Source organism: Pseudoliparis swirei, chromosome 17 (assembly GCF_029220125.1).
Source record: "Pseudoliparis swirei isolate HS2019 ecotype Mariana Trench chromosome 17, NWPU_hadal_v1, whole genome shotgun sequence".
In the NCBI taxonomy this organism is placed as follows: domain Eukaryota; kingdom Metazoa; phylum Chordata; class Actinopteri; order Perciformes; family Liparidae; genus Pseudoliparis; species Pseudoliparis swirei.
Genome location: NC_079404.1, coordinates 3,898,042 through 3,914,260, shown reverse-complemented (window position 1 = coordinate 3,914,260; position 16,219 = coordinate 3,898,042). Strand labels below are relative to the sequence as shown.

At 38.5% G+C, this 16,219-nt stretch overlaps 1 protein-coding gene across 1 annotated transcript in view; it reads left to right on the top strand.

The window, feature by feature from the left end:
* Window positions 1-16,192, top strand: part of col13a1 (collagen, type XIII, alpha 1) — a 61,958-nt gene extending 45,766 nt beyond the window's left edge. The window contains exons 37-40 of the mRNA XM_056434859.1: window positions 769-804; window positions 4,971-5,057; window positions 8,179-8,217; window positions 13,133-16,192. Coding sequence (XP_056290834.1) covers window positions 769-804; window positions 4,971-5,057; window positions 8,179-8,217; window positions 13,133-13,165 — 195 coding nt within the window. The 3' untranslated portion in view covers window positions 13,166-16,192. The remainder of the gene's footprint in view (window positions 1-768; window positions 805-4,970; window positions 5,058-8,178; window positions 8,218-13,132) is intronic.
* The last annotated feature ends 27 nt before the right edge of the window (window positions 16,193-16,219 follow it).

Genomic DNA, 16,219 nt, shown 5'->3' with positions numbered 1-16,219 from the left:
ACCCAGATGAAAACCTCATTATCACTTTAATTTCTGTGACCATACAAAGATAAGTGTCATAGTGCAGGTAGTATAGGGGTCAAGAATGTGTTGTTTAATGTCCAGCTATCCTTTCACACAGTGCTCAGGTCCATTTGAAGATGGCTCGACGATGGCAAAACAGCAAACACTACCGTTCAAAAGTTTGCGGTCACTTGGGGGCAAAAAAGAAAACTTAGAAATGTCCCTATTTACCTACAGGACTGTTTTTTTCCAATGAAGATAACATTAAATTAATCATAAATACACTCTCTACATAGTTAATGTGGTAAATTACTATTCTCTGGTTTTGAATGAAATCTCTACATAGGTGTCAAGAGGCCCATCTCCAGTGTTCTAATGGTACATTGTGTTATCGCCTTAGAAGACTAACGGAGGGGTAGAAAACCCTTGAAAACCCTTTTTATGTGAGCGCAGCTGAAAACAGTTATGCTGGTGAGAGAAGCTATACAACTGGCCTTCCTTTGAGCGACAAGTTTAAAGAACAACATTAATGTTTCAAATAAACAATCATTATTTCTAACCTTGTCAATGTCTTGAATATATTTTCAATTCATTTTGCATTTCATTTGATGAATAAAAGTGTGAGTTTTCATGGAAAACACTAAATTGTCTGGGTGACACCAAACTTTTGAACGGGAGTGTATTTCCCTAAATGTAGTTATTATGCATATCTGTGAGACAAACATGGATAGAGCAAAGACAACGTTTTTTTTCTCTTTTTTGCAGGGTTTATTTGGACCACAAGGACTAAAAGGAAACCGGGTAAGATGCCACCTACATTATTTTCCGTTTATAAAGAGAGCAGAACAGGACTGCTCACTTCTGTGCTCATGCTTATTACATTCAAGCAACTGAATTAAACTCTTCGTGAGTCATATTAAAACCAGCCAGGCTGGTATCTGCATCCAAAACATTATATTACCTCTGACGTTATGGTTGCAATTGCCTTATTGGGCCATACAAGGTCACATGAGCAGAACGGTGAGGACTTCAAAGACGCTCTCAAGCAGAAGAAAATTAAAGAGCTGAATATCCAAAACCTGTATTTTCTCTTTGAAATCACGCATGAAAAGAAAGCCATGTCAGTTGATTTTCTTTGATTTCTATTTATTTTTTATAATCCTGAATAATTATTCTCGAGATGCCTTTCTTAGGCTAATGTATTCATTTTGCAGTGGCTTTGTCTCGATGGTCAGAATAAACTTCCACAGATTAAATGACATGAATAAAATTGACAATAGTCCAGAAATTATTTTTCTTATATCAAAGAAAAAAAATCTGAATTTTATTAATTGATGTTGTAAAGTGATCTTGGAGACAGCTTTGTTTGCCTCAAACTGTTTTATTCACCTTTATGTGACTTCATTTTCCATGTTCAGTTTACACTTGAGATTGCGAGATGGATATCAGTCTCATGTCTGTACGTTGAAACAGCGATAATCAATATTTTTACATCATTGAATCAAATCACGATGTGTGAAGTGTGATTCATAAAGGATGATCTTATCTTATGTCTGATCAGCCACCGTCCATGTGGAAAGAATAACACAGAATTAAGGACTGAGCTGCTGGTCCACAGAGAAATATCAAGCTGAAGCTTTTAATTATTCTGTTTTATTAATTTTTGGAAATGAAAAGTCAGCTCATTGTTGTGTACAGCCCGCTTAACATAGTGTTGCTGTTGGCAGCAGACACAGTTATAGACCAGCTCGTGAACATAGTGGAGCAGTTAGCAGCTTTAGAGATTAGCTGCTTTAGATATTTCCCCAAAAACAGAGACAACTGAACATTCCCCAGATGACCAGAAACACGACTCCAGATGAAAGCTAATGCTGAATGACACCATCGTCATATCAACTTTAAAGGTGATATATATTGTAGGTTTAATTATTGGAGTCAGACCGGATAAGCAGCTCGACTGGCTCGGTCCAAAGGAAAAACAGACATCTACCACCAGATCTACTCACTCACAATATATAGTATATTGTTGTTTTAATCCCTCACAAACAAACTCCAATATTCCGGTATTAGATGAAATGGATGTGAGGTAGTCTGGTTTGGGAGCATTCATACATTTCCCCACTGCGGGACTATGAAAGGATTCTATTATCTTATTGTGCCTCTACAGACACCAACATATTTGCCCATACCTGGCAATCCATGCTTTAGAATTCAGAGATGCAACGCAGAAGTTCTGACCAGATGGATGAATTGTTCATTTTCACCTTCAGCCAGAACCAGGCTAGCTCTTCATCCACGATTCCAGTCTTTGAGTTAATCGGAGCCAATCATGTCTAGACGCTCTGTACTTTATAAGATTGATATCCATCTTCATAATCTCAGAAGATAAGCAAATATGCATGATTAAACACATTTCTTTCGTTGGTATTGAATATAAAAAACAGCCCTGCAAAAACGATTCTGTGTAAAACCCTGTCATTCATCTCCAGAGAATCTGTTTTGAATGTCCGCATACCCTTCCTCCGAGAGAATGTTTCTGTTTCCTTCCCATTAACCTGTGACTCTTTTTAATATTTCCACTCCCATCTTTTAAATCTGCACATTTCATCAGCGCTCTCAGCACATTCAACCGGCCGCTCGTCAAACACGACCGATGCTGCGGAAAGCAGAAGAATGACATTCTCGGTCCGGTTGAAAGTGCTGAAGGCAGAAGCTTTGGGATGGAGTGGCTGTTTTTACTCTTTGTCCTGTCTCCCTTTGTTTCCACAGGTCTTCCTCTCCCCTTTTCCTTCCCTCCACCTTGCTCTGTGGCCCGTGGCTCTTTTTGTTGCCGGGGTTGCCCTCTCTCCCTCTCACAAACCTTGGCCTCCTCCTCCTCCTCCTGCATTCTAATGTAGTCCTGGGTTAATCTCCCTCCTCTTACACCTCCTCCTTCTCACTTCTCCTACTCCTACTTACCAATACCTCTTCCTTGTTGCAAACCTCCATGTAGTCCCTCCTACCCCTGACCCCTTAAACCTGCAAGCAGTGCTCTCCCCACCACCTAAAGAACTGTATGCTACATTTTGATTATTGCGCAATTAAAAGGGTTGCATGTTTATGAGCCCATCATTCTTAAGACAGTTTAATTTCTCAAGAGTTAGGCAAGGTTCCGCTCAGACGGAACTTTTCAACGCGTGACCAGTGGCTTTAAAACAGATTGTTGAGTCCGCGGCATGATTTGCAAACTACTAAAAGATCACGCTTCAGAACTCATCACCAGGGATGAAACCCAGCGTCTGGTGATGTCTCTGGGTTCCAGACTTCAGGCTGTCATTAACTGAAAAGGATTTGCAACCAAGTATTAAAATTGACAATAACAATGCTAATTGTGTTAGTTTGTCCAATTACTTTTGGTCCCTTAAAAAGGAGATGCCACATATAAAATGTGCTGTATTTCCTAAGCTCAAATTAAAGCTGAAAGTCTGCTCTTAAAGCACATATTGATTGTTTCATTCAAAATCCATTGTGGTGGTGTACAGAGCCAAAATGCTGAAAATTGTGTCAATGTCCAAATATTTATGGGCCCGGCTGTACCTGAAGAAAGTCTCTAATATATAGATGTATATAGATTCCAGTTGTGTAGGTGTAGGTCCAGGAGAACCCTGCAGTCCAGGCTGGAAAGCACTGGACATTGCATTCACATGCAGAAAATATTGCATTATATTTGTATTTTTTTTCCCCTTCTGCCGATAAAAACAAACATTATTCATTACATTCCAGTATATATGCAGCCTTCAATATAGGATTATGTTAAAATTCCCAAAATGGTCAGTTACAGAGCTGACGGTAAAACTGACGAGAGGTCTTGAGTCGCAAACTGCCGTAAAAAAACAAACTAATACAGATATCCGGAATGCACCATGTCCAAAGAATGCTCCTGAAACCTGAATCATATCGGCACCGTCCACATTTCTTAATCGGGGAAATGCTACCGTCGTAATGAGGCCTAATTCAGAATATCCCAAATGGAATATGCTCTTTACATGATGCATATTAAATTCATTTAGTCACATTATGAATAATAGTGGAATATGAGTGTCCTTGTAGAGTTACTTGGTCTTCCCTTTACATTACACACATGTATTCATCGGATCCATGAGCAACTGAATCTGTGAATAATGTGGGAGCCAGGTTTTGACAAAGAAAAATAATGCGTGCAATAAATGTTCTCATAACTGTCCATAATGAGTCCGATAATGTGTTGAGGAGTGCGACGCTAATTCGGTATCCTGTTTTTAAGTTTGACCAAAACAAGTCAGCACCAACTTCATCTGTGGGATAACAGCGCGCCTTCCAAACCTGTTACAGATCCATATTTAAAATGATTCAGTAAAACACATTGCATTGTTAAATAAACCAACACTGACTGGAAAACAACCAGCAGTCCTTCATGTCAAGACGCATCTCTCCACTCAGAACATGGTTGAACATCTCTTAAAACGTCTCCATTATTGTTGAGCTTTTATTTTTGGACATGATTCTGTTGCTTACTTTCATATCTAATGTTTTGTTGAGTAAATTACTTCAATGATAAGATGAAATCATCACTCAGCCTTCTCATTTCTTACTCAAGTCTTCCAAAACCTGCGTTTACTGGAGCTACAAAACCACATGAACCTGCTCACCAACTGCTTTTGGCTTAAACCCTACTCCTTAACTCCCTCTACTTACCTTCCTTTTCCTCTAAATGTAAATGACACAATTATATTGTCTTTTGAAAATAGCTACTTCACTTGACAACCAGTCAGTGAATTAACATAACTTGTTTTCTTATTGTCGAAATGACATAAATGGAAGAATACCTGATAGATTCAACCTTACCCAAAACAACTAAATTTTCTTCAATAAAGCTGCTTCTGATTCTGATGTGTGGCTTAATGAGAGAGGACTAAATTGTGTCTTTTTTAATACGCTGTTGTCTGCAGGGAGAGAGGGGCAAGAAAGGCAACAGGGGGACCAAAGGGGAAAAGGGAGACCAAGGAGCACCTGGATTAGATGCACCCTGTCCGTTGGTATGTCAGGAGTCCGATGTGTCACCAAGAGGCTAAAGGAAGTAGCACTGGCTCACGATACGACACAATCCCAGATGTCCTCAGTTTCACTGAAGAGTCGTATCCAGCAGTCCACTTCCTTTTGGCTCTGGTTGTCAGTGTTTCTAATGAACCTCAGGGAGGGTTTTGGTCCAAGTGTCCACTGCAGACTGAGCTATGGGCAGATATGTGATTGAATTGATGCCACCCTGAATGTAACACCTAAGAGGTTTCAGAGGATACTGGTGACGAATTACTTGGGAAGGACCACAGATCACAACTCTGCCTGAGGAATTTCTTTTTTTCCAGAATGAGGCAGACAGGAACCAGACAGCCACTGTTGATGAGTATCAACAGATACCAAAGAATGTTTATTTTATGGTCAGCTTTGCAAGCCTATTGGAGACACTCAAGCTAGAGTTCTGCACAAACCCGAAATTTCGACTATAATCCTGCCCAAAATCTGCCTGAAAACTAGCCAGACTAATGGAACATATTGGTTACGCTCTGGCTCTATTCCTTCTGCCCATTGAGCTCCAACACATGGTACCTGAACAGACCTGAATCCACCCCTTTACAGCCATTTATCTATGTCTGTTTTTCAGTGGTAGCAGGTAGACAGACCAAGGTGGACCATGTATCCTTCTTCCCAGCCTTGTCAGCCAGTCTGTCCCAGGGTCTCCTCCCTGTCTTCTAAAAGGCATTCAGGGGAAATCAATGACTCAATGGAGCAATGGTCCAAACCTAAGGTTGACCCAACACCTGTATCATGAAACTCATGGTTGGTAGCAGAATTCTAGATCGAATCAATTCCATAAAGGAACACTTTGAAAGCTTGATAAACCTTTCAAAGTCATCTCAGTGAGCCCAGTTCCTGTCAGTCTCAAGTCGCTTGCATGTTTAGGTAACCTGCATCCCGTCACCCGGAGGACCGAAGTAGAGATCTTCTTGCCGACAAGTAGCGGAAGACAAACCCTCATGACCCATGAGCAAACTGGTCTTTAAATGGTTGATTTCACAAACAGGGTTTCCGAGGCTTTAAAGGGGAGAAAGGTGAACCGGGCTTGCCAGGCCTGGACGGGCTGGATGCCCCTTGCCCTGTGGTATGGTGCTCTTCTTTTCCCTTCACTAAACCCCAGCATGCCTCTAGCTATCCCTACCTCAACCCTCGATTATCGCCACTCAGATGTTGCACTGCAAATGTACTCAAACATGCATGTTTGCGTGGACATTTAAATGTACTTATTGTCGTTGAGTCACCTCATAATAGGCTAAAAACCTCCTCAACTGTCCTCTTGCAGAACTAAAGTGAATACTACTTATTTAACTCAACATTTCCATCACAACTACTTAACTTCACGTACAGGTATATGATTGTGACTAATATCAGAAACACACATTGATGTAATTGTGTCAACGAGGTGCGGGGGTGTGGTTCAGGGAACGGTGCCGGGATGGATAATTACGCATCCGGGCACCGTTCCCTGAACAACACCCCCGCTGCATCCACTCTGCAGCTGAGCCTAACCACACCCCGCTGCCACAGTAATCCTTTATTTAAAGCCGTGCCATTGTTGTTGTTAAAATATGCTCGAGCCTTTCTTCATAATACCTCGTTTCCTTCACCATCTCTTGCATGGAGCACCACTTTTCTCCATCTTCAAGGCATCAGAATACCACAGGTGGTGAGAACCCGTAAGAAACTAGAAGGATCTTCTTGTTTAAAGCAAGTCATAGTCCTGGTGTTAACATGGAATGCATCATTGCAGGACATTTATTTTAATCTTGTTTTTAATTTCCTGTGTAGACTTTTAGCCTAACAAAGCCAGCCCACTAGTATAGTCAGACAACTCATTGCCATGGTTCCTGCTTTGATGATGAGTTGGTAGTATTAATCAATTTGGACACTACTTGGAAGATCCAGGCATTCTCAGGAGTTCCTAGCACTGCTGAGGATTATGAGTGGCAAAGCAGCACATTACAAACAAGACAACAACAACAACAAACTAACTGTTGGTCATATTGTGGAACTTCAGGAACTCATAGCAACAACTGAGTTTTCAATATGTAGTCTGGCTTTGCAACGCTATTTGATTGAAGGTGGTTAGATTTAGTAATTGAAGGTATCTTGATCATGGTTCATAAACATCTTCACAGGTAAGGCTCCGACTTACACATCAACATGTATTTGTAAATGTAAGCAAGGCAGAATTACTGATATATAAATGAAATCATGTTGCAGAATATTGGTAGTCTCTATTGTTTACAAATGGCAGCCAGTTATTGAATGGAAATGTAATCTGAAGGCACCATTCATTTATTTAGAAACTGTAAAGGATAACATTATCCTCCACATCCCCCCTCCTTCAGTGGCACTGGTGTGTCGTGATGAATCCTCTCATGCTAAATGTATTGACAAACCCAATAATGTATAGATATCTAAATGCAGAAATTGCTAATCTTTTTGTTTATGATGTAATTTGTTTATTGTTGTTTATCAAAATTATGAATTCATAAAATGTGGTACGCTTTAGAGTTGTGAAGTTGGGGTGTCCTCTGGTTCTGGAAGTAACGAAAGCAACACAAAAAACATGGATTTTAAAAAATGAATAAAACTACAAAAGATTTAAAATAAAATATTGCAGAGTCCTAAAACCAGGAAATGAGTCAGCATTGTTGCACTTCCGGTTTTCTTATCTCAAAGTCAATACATTATCGGAATATGTTTTTTGTTAGATGCCAGAAATAACGATGTAATAACTGAAGAGATTTCAACATGTTGTTCTATGGACATAAAGCACATGAGAAGAAACTCAAATAACGAATTTCCTTATTAAGCAAAGTGGGACTACAAACTGCATTTATTTGCGCAACCCTATTGTACAACGACAATAAATGAAACATTGAACCTTGAAACCAAAAGTCAGTACAGATAACAAAAAGATGGAACCACAAGCACATAACTAGGAAACATATTTCAACTTTAACTTGGCAACAGACCTATGATGCAGAAATACTTCCAGAACTCTGGATTGCTATAAAAATGACCATCAGGACTTTTCTACTTAACAAAGACACTACCGATTTGTTTTTCTTTGTCCAGGGAGACGATGGCTTACCTGTTCCAGGCTGTTGGAATAAAGTAAGTTGGGGAGCCTGATTTGTTTTGATGCTCACATGCTGTATGCTAACGTGGACATTGTTGGAACTAACGCGTGACGTGTTGCCTTTTGCTTTCTACTTGCAGTGACGATAACATTGGAATGGCTTGTGTGATTGTACATAGGATATTTATTTTTTTACATTTTCCCCAATTCTGTTATACGTGGGAGGGGGGGAATTCAAACCTAAAAAAAATATATTTGGCAGCCTTTTTGTACAGATGTTTTATTTTACTACGTATGACAGTGTTTATGTATTGGATTTTTATATCTATGCATTATTTTAATATTGGATTGAATAAGTAAAACATATGCATGATATTTGTGCATAATGTGAAGTGGATAATGCTTATTAACTTATTGTATTATCTTGTTGTGTTGTATTAGACCATGCTGCACTGAGTTGTGGAGCTAGAAAGATGATGTGTTTGCATTTGAAGTCTTAATCTGAACTCTCCTCTTTGTGACCAAGTGTTGAGGAACAAACATGGACGAGCTCTGCAGATACACCCGTTTCAATTTTACTACATGTTCACACAATGACAGAAAGCTATTATAAATCTGCACTTTGAATTTTTAGTCAGACTTCAATGATCCCATTTTGGCCTGTCACCATAATAGTATATATGTGTCTGGTAACCTGGTCATGGCAGCCGTGCATAACATATTAAATGCATTTTAAAGTAATACAAAATGACAATGCAAACCTGATTTTAATGCAATTAAAATACTGACAACCTAAAATAGTTGTTATATTGTACATTTTGTGTAGAAATAATGATAATTCATATGTAATGTACATATTATGATAGGGACAAAAGGTTATCAGACAGGCCACAGAGATAAATATGTCCATTGAATAATTAGCTAAATAGTTCAAATTAAGTGTGAAGAACAAAGAATTGAAGAAAACAAAAGCGTTTTTGTGTTTATATATGAAGGAAAAGAAGATACATATATATCTTCTTTATTTCCACTTTATTTTCTTTTACTGCCTTCTGTAGTTTGTAGAGGCTATGCAACAACATGATTTCAGGGGCATTATATATTTTTAATAAAAAGCTTAATAACAGATTAAATATTCAATGAAATTAAAATGATTACATGCATTCAAAGTATTTCCTGGATAAACACATACACATGTCACTATGCTCCATCGCAAGGACTACCATTGGGGTGGCATTAGAGCAAGGCAAATAATTGGTACAGGCTGAATATATTAGCTTATTGATGATATATCTATATGTGTAGGTCAGCTGATTATTAACAAGAGATTAGAGAAATACCAAACTAGGTTTGAGGTCATTTAGAAACAATGTCGGCATTCCAGCATTTGTGGAACATGGAGCGCCAAGTTTGTTGTTTAAGCCACATTGCAAAAACAATTTAATCCATGTGATCAGTAGACAGATTAGTTAAAATATATATATGTATATTACCCTTATCTTGAAAATATAAACATTCATACATTGTTAACGGGTATTTTAAAGGACCAAATATTGCTATCTTTATTGGCCTCAAAGATCTAGTATCAGTGTTAGAGTTTCAGTTCTTGGACCTCCAGATTTGTCATTTTGTCCTCGACATCTTTCGACATTAAAGGCAGGTTTGTTTTTGTATCGTTGTGCTAAAAGCGATGATTTTAGACTAAGACCTCAAACAGGCATTATATCCACACCATGCCAAGTGGTGTGTTAATCAATCATTAGGAGACAGCCTTAAATCCAGTCTTTGAGATCTGATCTAGAATCAACTAACCTATTCCAGACCATCACATGTTGCTGTCATCTCCAAACCCAACACTCGTTCCCTGGAGGAGGGTGTCAACCAAGGTCTCTTTATCATTTGAAGTCAAAGTTTAGTTTGACAGCAGGAAAGCAACAGCTTGATGTTTTAGCTTCTTGCATTCCTTCTGGTGTTAAGTTCATTGTAAATACTTCCCACCTAATTGTGTGGGGCAGCCACTTCCTGCTTTGGGATCTGAGACACAGAATACAGCCCATATTGGTGGATGGAAAATTCACTGCTGACCCTTAAGGCGTGCTGCTGCAATCATTACGTGAAAGAAATCTGTAAGCTGCTTGGACAATGGGGGAGGGGAGGGGGGGTATTTGTTTTTCTTAATCAGGAACTATCGAGCATTTTACTCACAAGCATTTTCCTGAAGTAGTTGTGCTCATTACGCTAACCTCATTAACGCTACCAAGTGACTCCCTGTTGAAGAGAGGGATGGACTCACCGGAGTGGTGGAGCTTTATCCATTATGTGCTGCTGCTCTTTCACGAAGCTGCGTTCGTGTGCTGGTCTGCCTGGATCAGATGTTGCCATGAGAGATTGTTGTTGGATTCTTGCCAGCAATAAATGACTCATCATGTCATGTTACCTCACATTCACACACCACCTTAGTCACGAGCTGGCCTTCATTTTGCTGTCATAGCGTAAATACTTTTAAGTCCAGATATGTGCTGAAATGTTCAAAGTGTTGATTGTGTTCAATAATTAAATATACATTTCTGAGGATTTTGGTTTTGTTCTCAAAGCGTGTCAATGTGAGCGATCAACTCTGTTCCTTTTCTGTACACAATGCAGTCTTTTAGAAACTGTTCAGGTTTGAGGACCAGTTTCAAACCGCACAGCCTCTTAAACTGCTGCTGTGGTTTGGTTTAGGCAAGTTCCCGTGTCCCGTGGAAATCACGTAAAAGTGAAATCTATCGCAGACCTGCAGGCTACACCAAAGATTATTAATTTGATCTAAAATGAGTTATAATCAATGTTTTGCTAAACTAGGTTCAAAAGGAGTAAAACATGATTTAATCTGGTTTAAAAATAAATTATTGTTGGTTAAAGCTGTTACATGTAAAAGTAGACAGGTGTGCCACAAACATCTATCGGTAGGTTTTGTATCGTAATACCAATTTACGTGATATGTAATGTAAAATGCACATTAACAGGCTTTTCATAGTGCAGTAGACTGTAACAGTTATTACTGTCGGGTCAAAATGCTGTAGGACGTAATATACATTTGTGTATACGCTTATGTCCTCAGCAGTTCTGAGAATTCTCGGATGATAATTATTGGCCTCAGGAACAGAACCGACAACAATTTGAAAGAATGCCAATTCCATGGAACCAGATATAATTTTACCTGAATGAAGTCTTGAGCATAAAATACCTTTATCAGTTCCCATCCCTCTGAGAGCACCTGGTCCTGTCCAGAACTTTGGTCCCTTGTTCTGCTTTGTTTGCTGATTGCTAACCCGCTTTGATTTAAAGTTCAACTTGCTGTGTGCCTTGCCAGCATGGATTGAATGATGTGGTTTGGTTTCAGCTTTCTAATTTCTAATTTGAGGTTGAAGACAGTATTACAAGAACCAAAAGATCTAAAGGAAAGATTCCTCAACATACAGTTCTAGAAACCTGAGCGTCATCACACTGACGAACTCTATCCAGCAAGAGTAAAGAAATAAAGACCAGACTCCACTAACACAAACATGCAATGCTACCATGTCGGCAATGAGCTCGGTTTAGAGGAAAACTCCATTAAAATATGACCATACCACGGTGAGCAAATAAAAAAATAAAGTGCTGATGAAATTAAGTAAATGGAGGTTTAACAGCAAGATTTTACGAAAATGTCTGTTTAAAATCTCTCACCCCGCTGATGCAGTCGAACCGAAGTTTCATTTCTCCGGTCCCATGATGGCGACTTCACGAACATGCATCTTTACTCACTGTGCTACTCTCACCGGTCTCACTCCAAACCAAAGCTTCAAGTAGCACAGCTCGGGTCACGAGAAACCAACTCCAATGAAAACCCAGGAGACCAGTGTTCCTGTCCTGTGTAAAGCAAAGTCAATGCTAAGTTATTGTTCTGTCGTTGGACAGCAGTTGTGCAATAAGCGTTGCTATTTGCCTTAACAGTCATACTCATTTGTTGCCAAAACCAAACACAATTTTTTTAAATTGTGCAAGTAAACCTAAAAACTGAATAAACCTATGTTGGGAGTTTATTTTTGATAAGAAGCTGTATTCATGAAACAAGTGGAAACCGGACGTAGAGTCTCGTGGTTTGAAGCGTAGGCCCGCTGACCAGGCGGCGGTATTTGAAGAGCTGGGAGTGAGAATGTGTTGACCACTGCAAGAACAAGGAGCCCTTTGAGGGAGTGAAGAGGCAGTGAGCAGACGACTGAATAAATGACACTCGGATCACACTGCGAGTCGCGTGAGAGTTTTATAAGCGGACGTTTTCATATAATTTTGCTGTTTACTGAGTACACCTGAGAGCTGGCCGTTTAAAGCACTGCATACGGTGGCAAGAACTTTCAAATGTGTCTCGACGCTAAAAAATAAATAAATCAGAGCTTCTAAGTTCTACCCGGCTAACGTAGCCTCATACAACACTTGGTGAAATTACTGCTTATTCTTTGTGTGTTTTCCTAACGTGTCGATTTCCACTTGTTACATGCCTACAGTAAAGTCTTTAAAATAAACCTTCGCCATCGTAGAAAACAATTTTAGACAACAAAGCACCTGGTAAGGTTTAATAAATTACCATGATCTGGGCTCAAGAACTACTGAAGTTACGTGACTAATATACTTTGGGTAAAAATAATTTCAAAACTTGGACAGAAGTCCCGGACTTACTTCCTCTCGGTAATTCGTTGCTCTTTTTACTTCCTTGTTTGCAACTATATGGAGTGAGAGGTTGAAAGACAAATTAATTTAAAATAGTTTTTAAAAAAAGATAAAAAGAAAGATTAACCAGGAACTAAAGCTTGAATAAGTCTGGAAACGCACTGGACATCAAAGATAAATTCCCTTTTCTTGCATGACCCGTTCTAACGTCCGTGATCTCTTCTGCTTGTGTTATAACTCTATTCCCACATATGTTTTAAGGGTCAACATCCGTTCCAACTGGCTAAGAAGTAGTGCCGCGAGAGTCTCCATGACGCCACAGAGAAAAAAAGGAAACTCGAAGACATTTGAAGATATCTTTTGAGTTTTCACCCAAACCTGGAGTTGGCATTTCAACGTTTTTTACCAGGAGTCTGGACACAGGGCCGGTATCGGTGAGGGGTGGGTGGGTGGGTGGGGAGGGGGGCAGTGGTGAGCACATCAACCTCCATCAGACTGGAGAGCAGAGACGTTCCACCGTCCTTTAGTTAGTTGTTGAAGGCTCTCCGCTCATCACGGCCACGGAGACGCTGCAGCCACTGAGGTGTTTCTTTGACTGCGTACCCTTTGATCTGTTTAACTCCGATACTAGCGCCTGCTCCTCGTAGTGTTTGACGTGACATAAAAACTGTAACTGTGATAAAGAATTCAGAGCAGCTCACAGAGCAGGTATAGATTCCACGTGTTTCCGAGAGAAAAAAATCCAAGGGAAGACCCTCTTGATGATTCCTTCTAGATATTATCTGATTCTTGACTTTTCAAAAATCCCTTTACATGCAGCTATGGCATTTTGTATGAAAGAATGTGCTGTATAGGAGATACACATCATGCCTGGTCACATATATGGTATTATTTGTTTTGGTTTTTATTGAGGTGTTAAAAGACACCGTGATGTAATACAGTAATTGTAAGTATTGTACAATAGAAGACGAAGGATTGTATGTATAAAAGTACTCGGTCTTTGTAAATAAATTGCGTTGATGAAACATGATTTCCAGAATAAGAAAGGGCAGTAATCATATGTGGATTATGTACAGATGACAGATTGACAGCTGTGGGAAAAATATTTTTTTTTTAGCTTTTATCAGAATTGCATGCCCCTCACATGCATTACAATATATTGAATGCAAATAGTATTTGAAAGAATATTTTACAAATTACTTTCGTCACTGATCATACATTTATATTTAGTAAAACATGTAAATACACCACAGTCAGAATATTCTAACAGCTGTAACTGTACATGCAAATAACCTAAACAGTTCCCTTTGTCAGTGTGTCACACTTATCTGTTTCATTGAGAAAATATAATGGACAGAAGCATTCCTTATGTCATATTGACAGCTGCCTTGTAAACAGACCTGGTTTGGTTGTTGTTGTTGTCTTTCCAGTGTTTGAGTTCAGGAGTTCGAAATTGAAAGAAATGTATTGCAGTTTCATTGTTTCAAATACTATTTAGAGAGAGGGAGATATACCTATTGTTCATTTTGAATCTTATTTAAAGGAAATAGTCTAAACAATGCTTTATTAGTGTAAGTATTGAATCATTTTCACTATAAAAGGTACAGCGAGCTTACAGCACTGCAACTTCAGAAACTATGAAAAAAAGGCAAAATGCAAGCAAAAAATGAAATATAATAGTTGTGTCCATTAGCTTGTATTTCGTTCATTTCAATGTGTGCTGGATGGACTAACTGGTTGCATTTTGTCGACTCTGTGTATGTGTTCTGAAGTTGCAACGCCCCGAGCTCGCTCAGCCAACATACAACGGGATCTCAACCACAATTTACAATCAATAGCATCTGATTTTATGAAAACATTGGAGTCGTTATTGTGTCGTTATCACTAAGTTATCATTTCAATAGTAACTTTCCTGTCAGGCAATGTAGCATTCACCAAATAATTTATTTCTAAAGAAATACACCCTGTTTTTTCCCAGAATGCAACATCCCTCTCATTCCCATATTCTTCATCTTTAAACACCATGGAAGGGAAAATCTGGGTTGTTTTTGGGAACTGTAACACAATTCGGGAGTGTATCTTTAACATGTTATGCCTGAGTGTTTCTTTCTGTGTAGTCTCTGTTTTAAAATTTCTATATTGCACAAACATGGAACTAACACAGTTTTCTTTGTATAAAGAAAGCAAGTTGTTTGTTTGCTTTATTTACTTGGTGTTCTATGTGATATAGCCTATATAATTGTAACAGTGTGCTCCTTATGTAATACACTGCAAACAAAGCTTTTGTGCATGAATTTGGCTTTAGGAATACAATTTTTATGTAAGTTTGTAATATTGTGCATTTTAATTAACCATTCGCAAAATGCAACGCTGAATCACTACAAAGGCATTTGACTCATTTGGAACACCAATACTTCTGGGACGTGTATCCAACCTCTGCTACATTTAGTTGGTGGAACAGAGATGTTAATGTCTGTATGAATTATTTTTTGAGTTCTTCAGGTATGCCATAATGCACTCAGATATATGTCAGACATAGGCCATTAGTCTTGATGATCAGACTGCTTTATGTTCCAATTTATTGTTTCAGTCTAATATCAGGCTCGTGTTCACTGTAGTTCAAGTAACTGAAAGGAACTTTAATTCTCTGTGTAGGTGGCCATTATTTTTCATATTCACCTCAGAGTGCATTATTGTACTTACCATGACTTCATGTATTTACAGCACCAATGTCTCTGTATTTTATTTAGGTCACATGGTGTGTATTTAAATTTGGAACGTAAAGTAGAATTTAGTAAAAATAAGTTTTCCTGCTTTATTTCATTTTTTTAGTATCAATCTTGATGTATAATTTGTATCAGTTTGAAATTCTGTACTTGTCAGATTCGAAAAAAATCTCAGATTTGGTGAGAGGGCATTATGTAAAATGTGCATGCTATATTGTTTTTTCATCTCATTTCCTATGTGAGTAATGTGACATTAGATGTACTGTGCATTTGATGTTTTCATTCAGAAGAAATCTGCCAACATTGAATTGAGATATATAAGTTTGTTTTCCAAGATTCAATGTGACTTCCAACCACAGTTGAGGTATTCACTTCAATCCACACATGCTGAGATGCTGTTTCATGTCAAAACTAAATGTTTATACGGTAATGATATTGTTTTCATTTTCCAAAAAGAATTTATTTGTACTTTTTATTATTTTTATCCAAACAATGGCAGCTATCGTCACTGATTGCCAAATAGATTCACTGTTCAGTACAAGTCAACTTTTTAAGCAATTTGTCACTGACTCAGAATAAAGAACCCTATTTTCAATGGAATACGTTTCTTTTGTTGACGCTT